Source organism: Lycorma delicatula, chromosome 1, assembly GCF_047948215.1.
Source record: "Lycorma delicatula isolate Av1 chromosome 1, ASM4794821v1, whole genome shotgun sequence".
Taxonomy (NCBI): Eukaryota; Metazoa; Arthropoda; class Insecta; order Hemiptera; family Fulgoridae; genus Lycorma; species Lycorma delicatula.
This window is the reverse complement of record NC_134455.1, coordinates 124,598,561-124,615,603: the sequence shown is the minus strand read 5'-3', so window position 1 is coordinate 124,615,603 and position 17,043 is coordinate 124,598,561. Positions and strand designations below refer to the sequence as shown.

Here is a 17,043-nt window from a genome sequence, read left to right as displayed (position 1 = left end):
TTTGTTATTTTCTGTCAATTTTTGGTACAAAGAATTTAGAACTGCTTAATGGTTTCTCTTGTTTAAATCCCACATTTATTATGTCCCATAAATCCAGCCACTTTTGCATAATATCTAACATGTATTTATTGAAGTATAATATTAAAAAGATAAGATTTCTTTGAAAATACAATGCTTTTTAGTGATCAGTCAACATGATCAAAAAATGAGTACATTATTTTATTCAACCCTTGAATATTTTACACAAGCTAGTCATCAATTTTACATGACCATGACTCATAATCTAACTGAGCTATCTGTCTGTCAGTTCACCCAACTGCTAAACCAATTGTTTTATGAAACAAAACATCAGATTGGGTGTTTTGATTCATCCACCCAAATTTTTTAGGATTAAACAATATCTTCTAAATATATATATTAACAAGATAAATGCTTATTGCAATTAGTATAAAAAACAAATTTGATTTAAAGTGATTTATTACAGACAAAATTACTAGAAATAAACAATATATATTACATTATCAGCAAACCCATAGCTAAAATTTAAGCTAAATGGTGTGAAGAGATTCCATTAAAGCTTTTTTTTTAAAAGATGCTATAATCTTAGCCACTTTACCTGATTTATATTTAATATTTAATGTAGGTAGCAGTAATAGTAGATTAATTTCAAAGGAGAAAGGAGCCCATTTGCTTTTATTTCCTCCTTCAACTTTTGCTAGAATAAATAACAAAAATGAATTATTCATCCATAAAAAATAACCCTTCCCTTTATAAAATCCAACTGATAGATTATTTGTAGTACTGAGTTAAAAATAAACTTAAAATGTGACATAAAGTCACATCAAGTATTTTAAAATCTTGCAGTGTAATACCTTCCAACCTTAACTTTACAACAAAAGCAAGTCCATTATCAGTTTCTTATGGAAGAACTGCCAGTATGTGTGATAATTTCATTAAAGTTAAGCCTAGATCAATCTTTTTGAACTTTCTAGTTTAATCCTTCAATGTTGTTTGAAAAATATTAATTTATTATTGAGATTGTTTACCTAGTTACTGGGAATACCATTTTCTTAAAGAAGAGCCCATGCCATTTTTTTATCTTCAGAGACCCTAAATATCTATTTTCCAGCAATGTTAAATACAGCTCAATTTTGTTATAAAAAATTCATACTGATATATAAGTAAAGTAGGTATTATTTTATGACAATAGTGGTTACTGTTGAAGATAATAGATTAAAATGAATTTGTAATGGCATTATTTAAACTGTTGAAGATAATAGATTAAAATGAATTTGTAATGCCATTATTTACTTCCATTGTACTATACATATAATAATAATGATGTATATCAGTTGATCAGGTTAAGCAACTCAGATTGCAGAGAATATATTCAATCATTGATAAATACCACTAGAGTAATATTTTATGAATTTGTATTATATAACATAAGCTTAGTCAGCCATGTTGAAAATGAAAAAAAATCCATTAGCCTGCTCTCACTTGCTAATAAGTCTTTTTATAAAAATATAACATTTTTCACTTAAAGTTTCTCTTTTTTGTGTGCAGAAATTAGTAACATTTCTGGTTTTAAACTCAGGATGGGGTAAAACTAACAATTCATTAACAATTTGTCCATTAATGAACAGTCCATTTTTACTTCTTCACTTTACACTTATAATATCTTTAGATTTAATAATGTTGGTCTGACTATAATAAATGATCTGATGGAATTTCATAATAACAAACATTTATTAGATCTATTTTTGTGATCCAGTAATTTTTTTTTCAGTTCTTGCTTCTTCCACATATTTCCCATTTATAGATTTTAATTTGGGATCACTCATTGTTATTGCCATCTTAAGGTAAGGAAAGTACTTTCTTTTTCTGCCCCTAAAAATCCTGTTTGTGGTATTGTAGCTCATAAATTATTATCATCAATGTAATTCTATTGGTTACTTGTAGAATCCTGTTTGTCGAATTTCTTGATTTTTTTTAATGAAGAAAAGTAATATTATTAGCCCTATAATTTTACTTTTCTTTCCTTGACTACTAAATCCTGAAACCTTCTCTCAACTATCAACTATCAGCTCTTTTCCACTTTACTGTGTTATGCCAAAACAATTTATTCTTCACTATTTCAATGTCTGTCATCTCCTTTAAGCTTGTATTTTTATCTAGAAATACAACGTTAATAATCCAAATTTCAAACTTTGAATTTTTTCATTTATTATTAACTTTGGTACTGGATTTAAAAAATACATAGTTATGAGAGACAGTAAATGTGTTTATAATGTTGGTATTATAAATATATATAAATTTTATATATTACAATATGATTAATACAAATAAAATTTAAAAAATGAGTTAAATTTTCCAGAAGAAAAAACAGTTTAAAAATATTCATGAAGGTATGGGTAATCCGACTACAATCATTTGTTACATACTTTTACTCAATAAAAAAAACATGTATATTAGATTGATCTCCTTTCAAAGAGTAATTCATATGAGGCAGCGATTGCATATCCTTTCAAAAAAGCTTTAGTGGAATTTTTTCACACCATTTAGCTTAAATTTGGCTATGGTTTTTCTGATAATGTAAAATATATTGTTTGTTTCTTGTATTTTTGTCTGTAACAAATCACTTACAAGAGAATGAGACGTGTTTTCTTCAATTCTTTCAGTAAGCATTTTGTCTTCATTATAAATATATTTAGAAAACCTTTTTATAATCCTGAAAAACAGGGGTGGAAACAAAACACCAGGTTAGGTTTTTAAAATAACAATTGGTCTAGCAGTTGGGTATACTGACAGATAGGTCAGATTACCTTTACTCAACTTTATTTATTGAACTGTACTTATATGTTTATTATTAATATGAAACTGCTAATTTATATGATGCTAATTTCATTTTTGACCAGAATTAAATATATATATATTGGGATCTGGTAAAGTGCGATTCAATTGTGGAAGAAAAGTGGAAACAGAGGATTACTGAACTAAACTTAAGTAAACTTACTTTAAGTAAATTAAAGTAATAATATTAAATAAATAGTACAAAGCCTCTAACCTGGGAGTTAGAGCCACTTGATTTTTTAACATATGATACACAAAGTGATGTTGCTAATTCACAGAGAAATAAAATGAAAAAATTCTAAAATCTTTTATATTAAAATCTTAAATATATTTATTATTAAAATAATTAATTTGTTTAATCATTTCTTTTTCTTTATAATATTGTGAAGCCCAACTCAATTTGACAAAGAGAGATGGTTAGGATAATTGAATCAATCCATATTGTTTCATTCCTTTGGTCTGACATTTTTAGTTAATATTAAAATGAAAATTTTTATAAATTATGATTTTTAAAAGTACATCATTTCAATTTGACTCAAAATATTTGAATCTGAAAATTTTGATGATAAAATGACAATCAGTTCTTGGAGATTTAAAACTGTATTTATATAATTAAAAAATATTGAAATTAAACTAATTTATATTTGTATGATTTTTTTATAATAAACTGACTTTAATCTTTTAAAGAAACTGCCTTTATCTTTCCATACTATTTTTTATTAATAGTGTTATGTTTAGTATACAATAATATCAAGCCCATCTTTAATGATTTTCTTTCTTTTTGTTCTTAAAATTATATTTGCTAAAGATATCATTATTTTAATTTTACTTTTGTTTCTCCTATTTATTATTCAATAATTTTTTCTGTGATCATGTAGAAAGGTTTTACGAATGATATTTTCCTTTTGGCTCTGAGGTCAAGCAAATGCCTTTATATTATCAAAATGATAATATAAACCATATTGTTTCATTCCTTTGGTCTGACATTTTTAGTTAATATTAAAATGAAAATTTTTATAAATTATGATTTTTAAAAGTACATCATTTCAATTTGACTCAAAATATTTGAATCTGAAAATTTTGATGATAAAATGACAATCAGTTCTTGGAGATTTAAAACTGTATTTATATAATTAAAAAATATTGAAATTAAACTAATTTATATTTGTATGATTTTTTTATAATAAACTGACTTTAATCTTTTAAAGAAACTGCCTTTATCTTTCCATACTATTTTTTATTAATAGTGTTATGTTTAGTATACAATAATATCAAGCCCATCTTTAATGATTTTCTTTCTTTTTGTTCTTAAAATTATATTTGCTAAAGATATCATTATTTTAATTTTACTTTTGTTTCTCCTATTTATTATTCAATAATTTTTTCTGTGATCATGTAGAAAGGTTTTACGAATGATATTTTCCTTTTGGCTCTGAGGTCAAGCAAATGCCTTTATATTATCAAAATGATTTTGAAATAATATTTTATTTCTATAATTTTTTTCAAGTGAATTGTAGTAATACAAACCTTTTTTCCTTTACAGATGACACAGTTTCATTTGTAATACCGCTGCGAGGCAGAGTGAATCAGTTTATAATTGGTTTGGGAAAAAGTCTTGCAGTACTTTTATGGGATGGTCTGGGTCCTGACTTTGAGTTACATGTGAAAGAATCAGTTGATAAAGACAAACACGGAAATAGATTTAATGATGGTAAAGCCGATCCATGGGGTCGATTATGGGCAGGTAAAACTATAAAATATTAATCTAAATAGATATTTAAATGTTTAAATTAAAAAATTCCTGTGACATATTTTTATTTTTGTTTTGTCTTGATTAAATTAAAGTAATCTGTTGTTTTTTCAGGGGTTAATAAGGATGTCTTTAAGTATTAAGCAGCTTCTTAGCCAATAAGCTTTTTTTACAGCCACTGGACAGAAAACAGAGCACCCAAGTTGGTCCAAAAGCAGCCCTATTACTACAAGATGACACATAATTCATTGGCCATTCATTACAGTCCTATCAGACTAGATTGGAATAATTTATTGCCTTTTTCAACACTCAAAGTAGTTTGAACTTCAAGATAATTTGCTGAATTAATGAAAAAATAACTTTTACTTATAAAATTAATGCTTATCTCCCTACTATGGACTATTTTCTAATAAAATTTTAAATTATTATTTATAATCTGAATAAATAGTATTTTACTGCTGACTAGAAATTGTACGTTGAAATGGTTTTTTTTCTAACTAAATAATTATTTAAAGAAAATTAAATATTTTTCCTAGGTAGTAATTTTTAGCAAATATTTAACTATTTTTAATCCTACTACACTATACAGTTTGTTCTATAGTGAGGGATACATATTCAACTTTTTTACTCTTGACTTGACTATAGTCAGAAGTAAATTTTACTTCAGATTTTTTATTATAATTTTAAAAAATTGATATATACGTAGTTACCAACTTAAGCTGTTTCAGTATACATAATTTCAGAATGTTCTCACCAGTTGCTTAATGAATTTACTAGGAACTAGTGGTGTAGCAAACTACACCACTAGTTCCTTGATGAACAGGGTGAAAATGTCACTATTTGGTTGAATGTCAACATAAATGTTGATGTTGTTATACATGTCAACATGGTTGAATGTCAAGCTCTTTGCTAGACATCCAAATATGAAGTAGTATATTGAGGTCAGAAGCAATGGGAAATCACTTCTCCTAGTAAGCCTTTCTTTTTCCTGTTAGTCTCCGGTAATTACTGTTCAGATAATATTTCAAAGGATGGATGAGGATGATATGTATAAGTGTAAATGAAGTATAGTCTTGAACAGTCTCAGTTCGACCATTCCTGAGATGTGTGGTTAATTGAAACCCAACCATCAAAGAACACTGGCATCCACGATCCAGTATTCAAATCAGTGTAAAAATAACTGACTTTACTATCTCTTAGTAAGCCTAGCATGAGATCTTGTTACTCTTGGCATGGCTGTGCTATTTTGAACAACTTGTGTTTTATAACATGTTGCCAAAAAATATAATATTATGGTATCAAAAAATTCTATAATTATAGCACTGTAGATAATAAAATTATTAATAATTATTTTCAGGCACAATGGGAGAAGAAAATCCTGTAGGTTCAGTAAAAATGAATCAAGGTACTCTATACCACTGGTCAATGACTTTATGCAGATTGGAAAATAAATTAAGTCCTGTTAGTATATCTAATGGAATTGCTTGGTCAGATGACATGAAGTTCATGTACTATGCTGACACTCCTACAAGACAAATTGATGTCTTCGATTATGATGGAGGAGAAATAAGTAAGTGAATTAAAATAAATTCTTTATTTAACAAATATATATTTCAAATATACTTTAAAAATTAAAAGAGATTTGGTATTTTATCCAAATGTGTGTTTATAAGTTATTTCTCAAACCATTAGACTGTATGAAAAATAATAATTGTTTTGTAAATTTAATTAGTATTTTAAAATCTTTTTTTAGCAATTTTGGCCACCTATGGATCACATGAAATGACTGTTTTTTGGTAATTTTTTTTATCCTCTTCTTTTCTGGATACTCTAATTTTTTCCCTTTGTTATTTTATTTCTTTTCCTTTGAAAGATGAAATTGCTACTGCTTTTTTTTTGGAAACCTTGCAAAGTCTGGTTTCTTTTAAAAATGATGATCTGCCTTGAAATTTTATGATTTTCAGTTATCTACATGCATTTCCTTCTGCTCTTGATCTGTTGATTCTCATTCATCATCTTGTTGATGTGAACAAGTAATTGTTTTGTGATTCTGCTGTGTCCATTTTCATTATTTATCTTTAGAAATTATTCTCCTTTTGCTGATTGTGTCTAATATTTTTTACTATGTTCATCTTTGCTTTTTTTGTCTTCAGTCATTTGACTGGTTTGATGCAGCTCTCCAAGATTCCCTATCTAGTGCTAGTTGTTTCATTTCAGTATACCCTCTACATCCTACATCCCTAACAATTTGTTTTACATATTCCAAACGTGGCCTGCCTACACAATGTTTTCCTTCTACCTGTCCTTCCAATATTAAAGCGACTATTCCAGGATGCCTTATTATATGTCCTATAAGTCTGTCTCTTCTTTTAACTATATTTTTCCAAATGCTTCTTTCTTCATCTATTTGCCGCGATACCTCTTCATTTGTCACTTTATCCACCCATCTGATTTTTAACATTCTCCTATAGCACCACATTTCAAAAGCTTCTAATCTTTTCTTCTCAGATACTCCGATGATTGTCCAAGTTTCACTTCCATATAAAGCGACACTCCAAACATACACTTTCAAAAATCTTTTCCTGACATTTAAATTAGTTTTTAATGTAAACAAATTATATTTCTTACTGAAGGCTCGTTTAGCTTTTGCTATTCGGCATTTTATATCGCTCCTGCTTCGTCCATCTTTAGTAATTCTACTTCCCAAATAACAAAATTCTTCTACCTCCATAATCTTTTCTCCTCCTATTTTCACATTCAGTTGAAAATTCAACTTTGTTGAAAGATTTCCATCTTTGTTATTTCTACTACATTTCATTACTTTTGTTTTGTTCTTGTTTATTTTCATACGATAGTTCTTGCGTAGGACTTCATCTATGCCATTCATTGTTTCTTCTAAATCCTTTTTACTCTCGGCTAGAATTACTATATCATCAGCAAATCTTAGCATCTTTATCTTTTCACCTTGTACTGTTACTGCGAATCTAAATTGTTCTTTAACATCATTAACTGTTAGTTCTATGTAAAGATTAAAAAGTAACGGAGATAGGGAACATCCTTGTTGGACTCCCTTTCTTATTACGGCTCAGTAAAACACATCTTTGCAGAGATGTGTTTTACTGAGTCCTTGTATGTATTTTTTTTTCAGTGGGTTCAATATTTTCTGTAGAATTTTTCTTTTTTCTTTCCTATTTCTTCTGTTTTCAAGGAGAACAGACATTCTGTTATTGCAATATAGTACATAAGTTTTGTCCTGATGAAAAGTTATTTTTGTTTTAGATGACTTTGGTAATTGGTATGCAAATTCCTTTATTCTCACTCTTGTTTTGTTTGTCTCTGCACTTACTCTGTTGAGTTTGCCTTATTTTATTGTCTCGCTCAAGTTTTGGTAGGCTTATTATGTTCAAAAAATTCTCTCTTATCAAAGGATATTTAGAGGCCTATTTTCTCTCAGATATCCTTTAGGAGATTTACATGCTCCATTGCTCTTTCTATGTTTTCAGAAAAGATCACAATATTATCGTCAAAGGCTAGACAGTTTATACAGATTCCTTTGTTTTTGGTGGTAAGTCTGATCTGGAAATGAGTCTGATCTGGTGGTGTTTCCTTTTTCTTGGAATTTATTCCTTCCACACTCTTATTATTTTCTCCTGAATAAATTAAAGAAGACTGGAAATATCCCATCTCTTTTTCTGGCTTCTATTTTGATTTTGAATTCTTCAGAGTTTTCACCCATAAACATTACGTTAGATTTTAAGTCCAGAAGAGTTTGTATGGTTATGTTACAGGTTTTGGAGTCCACTACAAATTCTTCTGGTGTGTTAAGTAGAGAGGTTCTGTCCAAGTCATAACCTGTAAAAAAGTCTACAAAGACTAACACACAATTTTTACATTTAGTTATTATTTTTTTTAAATGTAGAATTTGTTCGGTAAAAGATCTGCCTTTTATAAATCTGTCTACATATTTTCCTAATTGTTTATCTACTTTAGATTTGATTCTGTTTAGGAGGACTTTGAAGAGAATTTTTTATGTGATTAATAAAAACAAGATACCTCTGTAGCTGTTTACAACTGGTTTTCTCTTTTTTTGTATAGTGGGTGCATTAGTCAGTCATTGGAAATTTTTTCTGTCTGGCAAATATGGCTCTCACTTTTTCCTGATGTTATCTGATTATAACTATTATATTATTAATTATTATTAGTCTTCTTTATGAGAAGAATCAGATAAAATATATATCTTGGCTATTAACAGATTTTCTCCTGCAGTTTTGTTATTTTCAGGTTTTTAATTTTTAATTTATTTATTTTTCATTTGTTGGATTGGAGTGTCTGATTTTCATCAATGGCTTGGTAAATTTCAGTTTTTGTTCAAACCTTTGGAATTTAACATTTTTCATAGTATTTTCCCAGCTTTTAGATTGTTGTTGAGTCCTATTTTTCTGTTTTTGTCATTAAAGGTAGAAGCAGTGTAGCTGGTTTTAGTAGTTTAACTTATAGATGTTGTGAGGACTCATACTATCTTTAGTGATGTCTTCAAATTTCATTTTTCATACCATCTTTTGGTGGTTCTTATTATTTCTTGTTTCTTTGTAAAGAATAAATCTCTTGGGCTGGTTCGATTATTTGATTTTTCAGTTCTTAGTTTTCTGTTTTTAAAGTGTCCTTTGATTTGTTTCTGTAATGTTTCTATGTTTTTTAAAATAAATCTCTTTCTTTTGTTGAAGCAGTTTGTTTTGCTGAGAAAGGTAAATCTTATTTCTATGAACATTAGATAGTGAGTGATCCATTTATATCTTGATTTTTATATTTTGGATTTCTTTTCTACTTCAAAAGGAGATGGATGCATGGTCAATTTGAAATTCTTCTAAACAGGGGTTTTGGGATAGCAGTGTTTATATAGAAATTAAAATTATAGTTATTGTAATGTAGAAATTAAATAAAATTAATATAGAAATTAAATTATTAGAAGAAGAAATTTATAAGTGTTATGAAGTTAATTTTTTTTAAATCTTCAAGAAGATGCTTAGATAAATTCATTAAAAATTGCTCTAAAAAACAAAGTTATCCTATATTGTGAAACTAAAACATTACTACAGATTAGTTTTTTGCATTCATTCTATTAGAAAGTTGTAGCTTTCTCTCTTTAATTAAGGGCAGAGACTTTCATCTGTGCAATCTTCAATTATAAGCTTGAAACAAACTCATCTTTTACAGGTTTTACAAGGCCATTTCGAATTTAAATCACTAATGCAGTAAAGGTTAAAATTGTTTAACCAGAAAAAGAATACTATCTCTGTCCAAACCAAACATGTGTTTCTAGCAATGTTGTATGAACTTCATAATTTGCTTACACATACCAATTTGGATTTACTGTAATCTTTACAACAGGTTTTGTAGCCTCCTGATTCTTCAGAAACAGCAATATCATGGGACTTTGAAAGTAAGAGAAAAATAATGTTTTTTTTTGCACATATGAAACAGTTAATGCTTTGTTCAAAGCTAAAGGGTTCTGCAGTACATTTGAAAAGTTGCTGTGCACTGGAATTATGGAAGTGTAATGACAGAACTTCCTTAATTACTACTTTGTATTGTTATTTCATTATTTTATAAAAATGGATATTACAATAACTGGAATAGTTTATAAAAATTGTTGAAAATGACCTCCTCCAACATCAATACATGTTTCAATCTGTTGTTTTCAAACAATTTAACCAGCTGATGTACTGGAATGTCTTGTACATATGCCATTATTGTGGTTTTTAGTTTGTCAATCATGCTTGGTCTGTTGTGATCGATTGCTTGTTTCACTGCCGCCTCAGAGAAAGTAATCTAAGGGAGTCAGATCGGATGATCGTGCAGGCCACAAATCTCCTCAAAATGATTTGTTCACCAAAGACAGTGGCCTAAAAAAGTCATTGACCTGTTAGGTGTATACGTTGTTGTGCCATCTTGTTGGAACCAACTGTGAATGATTTTCACTTCTGTTAACAACTAATGAAGTTTGTTAAAACAGCATGATAATGATCACTATTAACTGTATTTTCAAAAAAATTGGATCCACATTGTGTGTTCTACTCACTCTGACCCAGGCTCCAGTTTTCGTTTTGTGTAAAGATTTTTCATGTAATTCATAGAGGTTAGTTGATCAAAGTTGTAAATTTTGTGAATTAATGTACCCTCTCAGATGAAACCATGCTTCATCTATAAAAAACATAATGTCGAGGATACCAATGGAATTTTGTTCAATAAAACATTTCAACTATTGTCAATAAATTAGTCTTTTGGCATGATCTGTAGCTTTCAGTTCTTGAAAGCACATTACTTTGTTGGAGAAAAGTTTCAGTTCTTTTCTTACAGCTTTATGTGTGGTAGCAAGTCTGATATCTTGCTGTGTGCTAACTTACACATTGACTTTGATGGACTTTCTGCCATAGCATCTGAAATATCAAACAGTTTCTGTTTGTTTAGTTTAGGTGGTCTTACATTTTGATTAGCATCTTCAACATAGCCTGTTGTCCAAAATTATTCGATAAGAGTTCGAACTGCATTGCAATGAGGAACAGGAATATTTGGAAACTTTTCAGAAAACTTGTTCTTTGCTAAATCAGTATACTTGTCTGAAAGATGTGTTCAACGAGAAAAATGCATTCCTCTACCAAAAGAACCATTACATTTCTTGCAACTATTGATTCTGATAAACGAAAAACATGAAACGAAACAAATCTCCTTCAATCACAACCCAACAGCTGAAGTCTTGGTTTATTGCTAAGTAACACCCAATAAACCCACACAGAGCAACTAACCTAACTCCAAAAGAACAGAATCCACAACATAATTCTAAAGCATACTGCACAGCGACTTTCTAAACACACTGATCACTGTAGTTTACTTGACAAATTTTTTTATTCAATTAATGTGATATTACCTTTTTTTATTTCTTTTAAGGTTTGCTTAAACAAGATCTTGATTTCCTACAGCTCAGTTTCAAGGTTATGAAACCAGTAATAGTAATAACATTATGCCTTTAACTGTAAATAGTTTGAACTAGTCTTACCAGAACATCAGTTATACTATACAGCATACATTTTAGTTCCATACTTTGAAGGTTTTGATGTAATGTACTGTTTAAATGAATATATATATTTGCTCAGATCAGAATTAATAATTGTACATTACGTAGATCTTAGATCTTGTGCCTGGTGTAGAAGTAGCAGTCGTGGAACTCAATGGGAAAAAGGAACTGTTCCAATATTAGTTAGGAAAGATCAAGAGAATAATAGACAAATCTTAATCTGGCAGAATTACAAAGGAAAAAGTTATTAAAATAAAAATGAAATTTGATTATAATACTCGTACATATTAATACATACAAATAATGGATTAATTATTTTAGATAATAGTGATGAATCTGTGTGAAAATAATAATAGGTGAATAAAATTAATACAGATCAACTAACAATTTTAAAGGGTCAGTTGATGAATACTTGATTATTTAAGTATGTGTTAATCAGTACTGTAAAAAATTCAAGTTTATCAAGATAGTATTATTTAAAAAAACTCACCAATGAAGTACATCAGTAAAAGGAACCCTTTTAATTTAAGTTTAAATAAATTTGAGACAATATCTTTTAGATAATTAGGATTTTTTTAAATTAAAAATGGGAGTAGATGCATAATTAAAAGATTCAATAAAGGCTTTAAATTTGGCCTCATTTTTAATTTTGATCTGAAGGTTGATCTTATTAAGTCTCTAATGGGCAAGTTTTGATTCCCTTTTCATTTTGTAGAGAAAAGTAAGTATCTAATTTAGTGCCATCTTTTAAATGTTTTAAACTAAAGAACAACCAAACAAGTGAATGATATAAATTTTTCAGTTTTATTGAGGATTTTTTTAAAGACTGCCATTTGTATCAAATGTATACTGAAATTATGTACTGATTTTTATAGTTCCTTCAAAGTTTAATAATGTATTTTTGATGGAAGTATTCACAGTCAAAAATATTAAAACTTGCGATATATATCAACAACTTCTACTCAGTTATCTCATGTGACAAACTTCTTAAACTCTTTTTAAATTAGTCAACAAATAGCTAAAAATAAAAATTCATGAAAATTTCTTAAAACCTTTTCTAAATCTCTTATGAGATACTTGAACGTTGTAAGTTTCACTACAAGCTGAAACTGTTCTGTATGTCTACTAATCTTCTACTTCTAAATTAAAAAGGATTCTTAGGAATAATCAGCACCATAACTCCTGATAAGATAGAAAAGTGTAAAGAATGCTCTAATTCCAAATACATTAATGACATTTTTATGATGTTCCCTACCATTTTTTTTTTTCACTTTCTTACCATTAAAGTGGTAAGAAAGTGGAAAGAATAAGAAAAAGAAGTGTAAGAAGCTTGGTAGATGTGACACAAGGTTTTGGGGTTGAGTGAGACCACTTTTCTTATTTCAAACAATCAACTTTTTAAACCAAGACAAATCTTTTAATAAAATAAATATAGATTTTTAAACTTGCATCATAATACTTTTAGTCCATCTCATGGCTGTCTTCAGTGACTGGTACCATTTAAAAACAACATACACTTCATAAAACCTACCAGTGATAATATTGCCAAAAAGGTAACAAAAACATGTCACTGAATTTTGTTCCAAGAGTGGTTGAAAGTATTAGAATCCATATATATAAAAATTTTAGAATGGTTTGTCATTAAAAATGTTGATAATTTAAAATAATTTTTACCGCTAATTATTGTCATAGATTAAAACATAGCAAAGGTTTTTCTTATTTCTATATCTAACCACGTTGCACTTTTATCCTTCTAAGTTAAAATAATTTTATTTAAATCTGATTTATTATTAGTATAAATTTCCTTAGAAGTAAAAGCATGTATACTTTCTTCTACATTTTCATTTTCTTGGTCTGCATATACTTCATTATGAAAATCTTCTACTTGGCTAGCATTTTCAGTATTATCATAATTAATATGATAGTTATAAATTATTTGTTCTTTCAATCATCTAAATTAAAAATATTCTTCTTTCTAGATATATCTGATGTAAAATACACGATAAATTGCTCTGAATCAGGAATTGTGGATAAAAAAACTTGCAAACCAAGTTTTAATGTATCATTCTAATATAAGATATTCTTAACTAGTTGCATAATAATTACAGGAAGACTAGAGAAGCACTGATTTATAGTAGGAGAGAATAGAAAAATAGGAGAAATGCTGGGGGTCTGTCTATAGTCATTTGTAATAGATTGGCATTGAAAACGGGCACATTTTTATCATTCTGACAAATCTGAATTAGAATAATTCTCATTTGAAAAATATATTAAGGATAATCTACTGTGTGTACCTAGATGCAATTTGAAAAATAATATATCATCAAATTCTAATAATGCCATTTTAGAGATTACTATAATTCGCTAATTAAATGAAAAATAGTGTTACAATTATTTACTGCATGATCACAATTAACTAGATTACTGGTTTACAGAAAAGGTAGAACAGCCTAATACTACAAACCTACTGCAAAAATTTAATGTAAATTGTGTAGCTATCAATAAAGCTGTGCATGTCTAAACAGGATGTATGTAAAAAGGGAGAGAGGGAGTGAGAGAGAGAGAGAGAGAGAGGGGAGAGAGAGAGAGAGAGAGAGAGAGTGTGTGGTGTTATTTATTATACTGTATACAGTAGAGTGTAATGGTTCTGCTGTAAAGTGTTACAATTTTATTCAGTTAAGCTGATTCAATGGATTAGCTTTATTTTTAAAAGAAAAGTTTTCCAAACCTATATTTTCTCTTTAATATACATTCCAAATTGCATGGAATTCCAGTTCATTTCAGTTTAGCAGTACTGATATTTAGCCAGAAAATATATATCTGTTTGATTGCATGATTCTACTTCTTTGCTGTGTATTAAGAATGTTTACATATTTTGCTTTCCCTTGAGGGTGACAGATGGTTTAAGACTCCAGAAATTTAATTAGTTATAGGTTCTACATGAACAAATGATGTAGAAGCTTACTGGCATCAAATTAAAAAAAAAACTGTCAGATTTTCAGAGCTTGGAGTATTCATAATTGTTAAATGAATCAATAAATTAAAAAACAAGTTTAGCTCCCATGTTCTATTGGAATGTGATTATCTCATTATTAATATTCCAAAAATATCTGTGAATTGTTTTAACAGCAATATTTCATTTTTCAAGCCTATTAAGGAATCACTATTGTGCACCATGCAGTGTTCTAGAGTATTAAACAAAAATTCATTTAAAAATGTTATTTATAACTATTTGCTTTTTTATCACAAGTTTTTAACTAAGAGTCAAAACATTATATTTACATTTAGCCATGCTGTAACTTTATCCACCCCAATGTCATACAATGCTATACTTGCCACAATACAAACAAGGTTTTTGAGTAATTGTTACCCTAAATGTAATATACTGCATTTAAAACCAAATGATATGATTTTTTTTTTGTTAAAGAAAACAGAAGAATTGCGTTTGACTTTGCAGAGAATAATGTTCTTGGAAATCCAGATGGAATGACAATTGACAGACAGAATTATCTTTGGATTGCCTGCTGGGGAGGATACAGGGTATGATTCATAAATAATGAGTTACAGGGATAAAGAAATGACATTTTGTAACCTGTTTGTATGTAACCTTAGGTTTTCCTTTAATTAATATTTTTCAAGGCATGTATCTTTGTATTAGCCAGGATTTTATTATTTTTCTATTATGCTAAAGTGGATTATAGAGCATCTGGTTTGCAAATATTCATGAGCAAGTTTGTTTTGAGAGGCATAATTAAATTTTTCAAATTCAAAATTTCTGTAGTTTAGACATTTCGGTCAAAAAATCTGCATGATCTTGATAAAGTGAAAACAAGTTAATGTGCAGGTTATTCTAAAAAGCAGTTGGTGGTTCTCAATCTAAGTTACTGAAGGTTATTAAAAAAAAATTATGTATCAGGTTATATAGTTTTTTCAAAGATTTTATGTAGTTTCCCATCATGAGTAGTTAAGAATTTTTACAAGATAGTACTTACTATAAAGTACTTATTGGGAAAAATTTGTTATTTTTATCATAATAGTAATTTTAAAATGTTATATATGGTGCAATTGTTATCCAGTTATTTATATTAAGTTTTATAATTGCATTTAATTAATGATAAAATTCAAATGAAAAATCTGACCAAAAAACATCCTGACCCTGAAGGGGAAGATCCCGCTATGTGATGATTCCAGTCGCTATGCCACCCCCTCTGTACCTTCTGTTTTTCCTGTTTAGCCTCCGGTAACTACCGTTTAGATAATACTTCAGAGGAAAAATGAGGACGATATGTATGAGTGTAAATGAAGTGTAGTCTTGTACATTCTCAGTTCGACCATTCCTGAGATGTGTGGTTACCCCCTCTGTATCTAGCTCTGATGGACTTTACCAGAAGTCGTCTTCTGAACCCACAGACTGAATAATATCTCTCAGTTAACAGTTTGAACTTCATCAGGATGCCACTGATGTAAATGCCATGAAAGACAATTCCATCTGTGTAAAAACGTACTATCAATAATCACAAAAAAAAAACTAAAAACATACAACTCAAATGAACAGAACTGAGTAGAAATAGAATATTTAAATTTTGAGCTATAGTCCTACCAATGAAATAAAAATCGTGAAATAGCAGAACAAAAACAAAACTTCAGATCGCTTATCTTGGTGTAAGAGAATGTCCAGGCGGTTCCTAACCACCCTGGGTAATTTAAATTCTCCATCCTATACGCCCTCTGCAACTCGCTGTAGAACCAAATATTTCATGAAGTTCTCCACAATTGACGATTCGGCCTGGTTGTCCAGTTAACATTTAAATTTAAAGTAGGCCCAATATCTTCAAGCTGCAATACTACCTCTAATTGTCTTTTATCATACTGATGATAGACATATAAAACATGAAAGCCATCATCTAATATGCCACACCACGGACACAGACCCGAATCAGCCAGGCTGAAACAAGCCAACCTATTTGTAAAAGCACCATGAGTTTGCCTTTTCAGCCAACTCTTCTTTGGCCGGAAAGAAGAGTTATATACTTGTTAGGAGACACCCAAGAGGGGCCCTGCAGACGCCTCACATCAGGGAAAAGATCATGCGTGTAATGCCCAACAGCCGCTTCATCCTACCTAGTCCGCCACAATTGAAATCTACCAATCTCAATCTTCTAATTCTAGCAGAGGTTAGTTGACCCAACTTCTTTGTGAAATAGGGTTGTTGATGCTCAAGTGCAAAAACATCAATAAGTTTTACTCCAGCAACCACCACCACCACCACAGCCTTTCGAAAAATTTTACGGTAACTACCAATCACTGTTAACAACAAAAGGCACTGGGCGCTCAATAAAATGCACCTATAAGTTTTAAATTTTAGCCT

At 29.2% G+C, this 17,043-nt stretch overlaps 1 protein-coding gene across 1 annotated transcript in view; it reads left to right on the top strand.

The window, feature by feature from the left end:
* The window catches only part of LOC142321852 (regucalcin-like), a 53,271-nt gene that overhangs the window by 28,995 nt on the left and 7,233 nt on the right, over window positions 1–17,043 (top strand). The window contains exons 3-5 of the mRNA XM_075360312.1: window positions 4,397–4,597; window positions 5,961–6,173; window positions 15,103–15,215. Of these exons, the coding sequence (XP_075216427.1) occupies window positions 4,397–4,597; window positions 5,961–6,173; window positions 15,103–15,215 (527 nt within the window). The remainder of the gene's footprint in view (window positions 1–4,396; window positions 4,598–5,960; window positions 6,174–15,102; window positions 15,216–17,043) is intronic.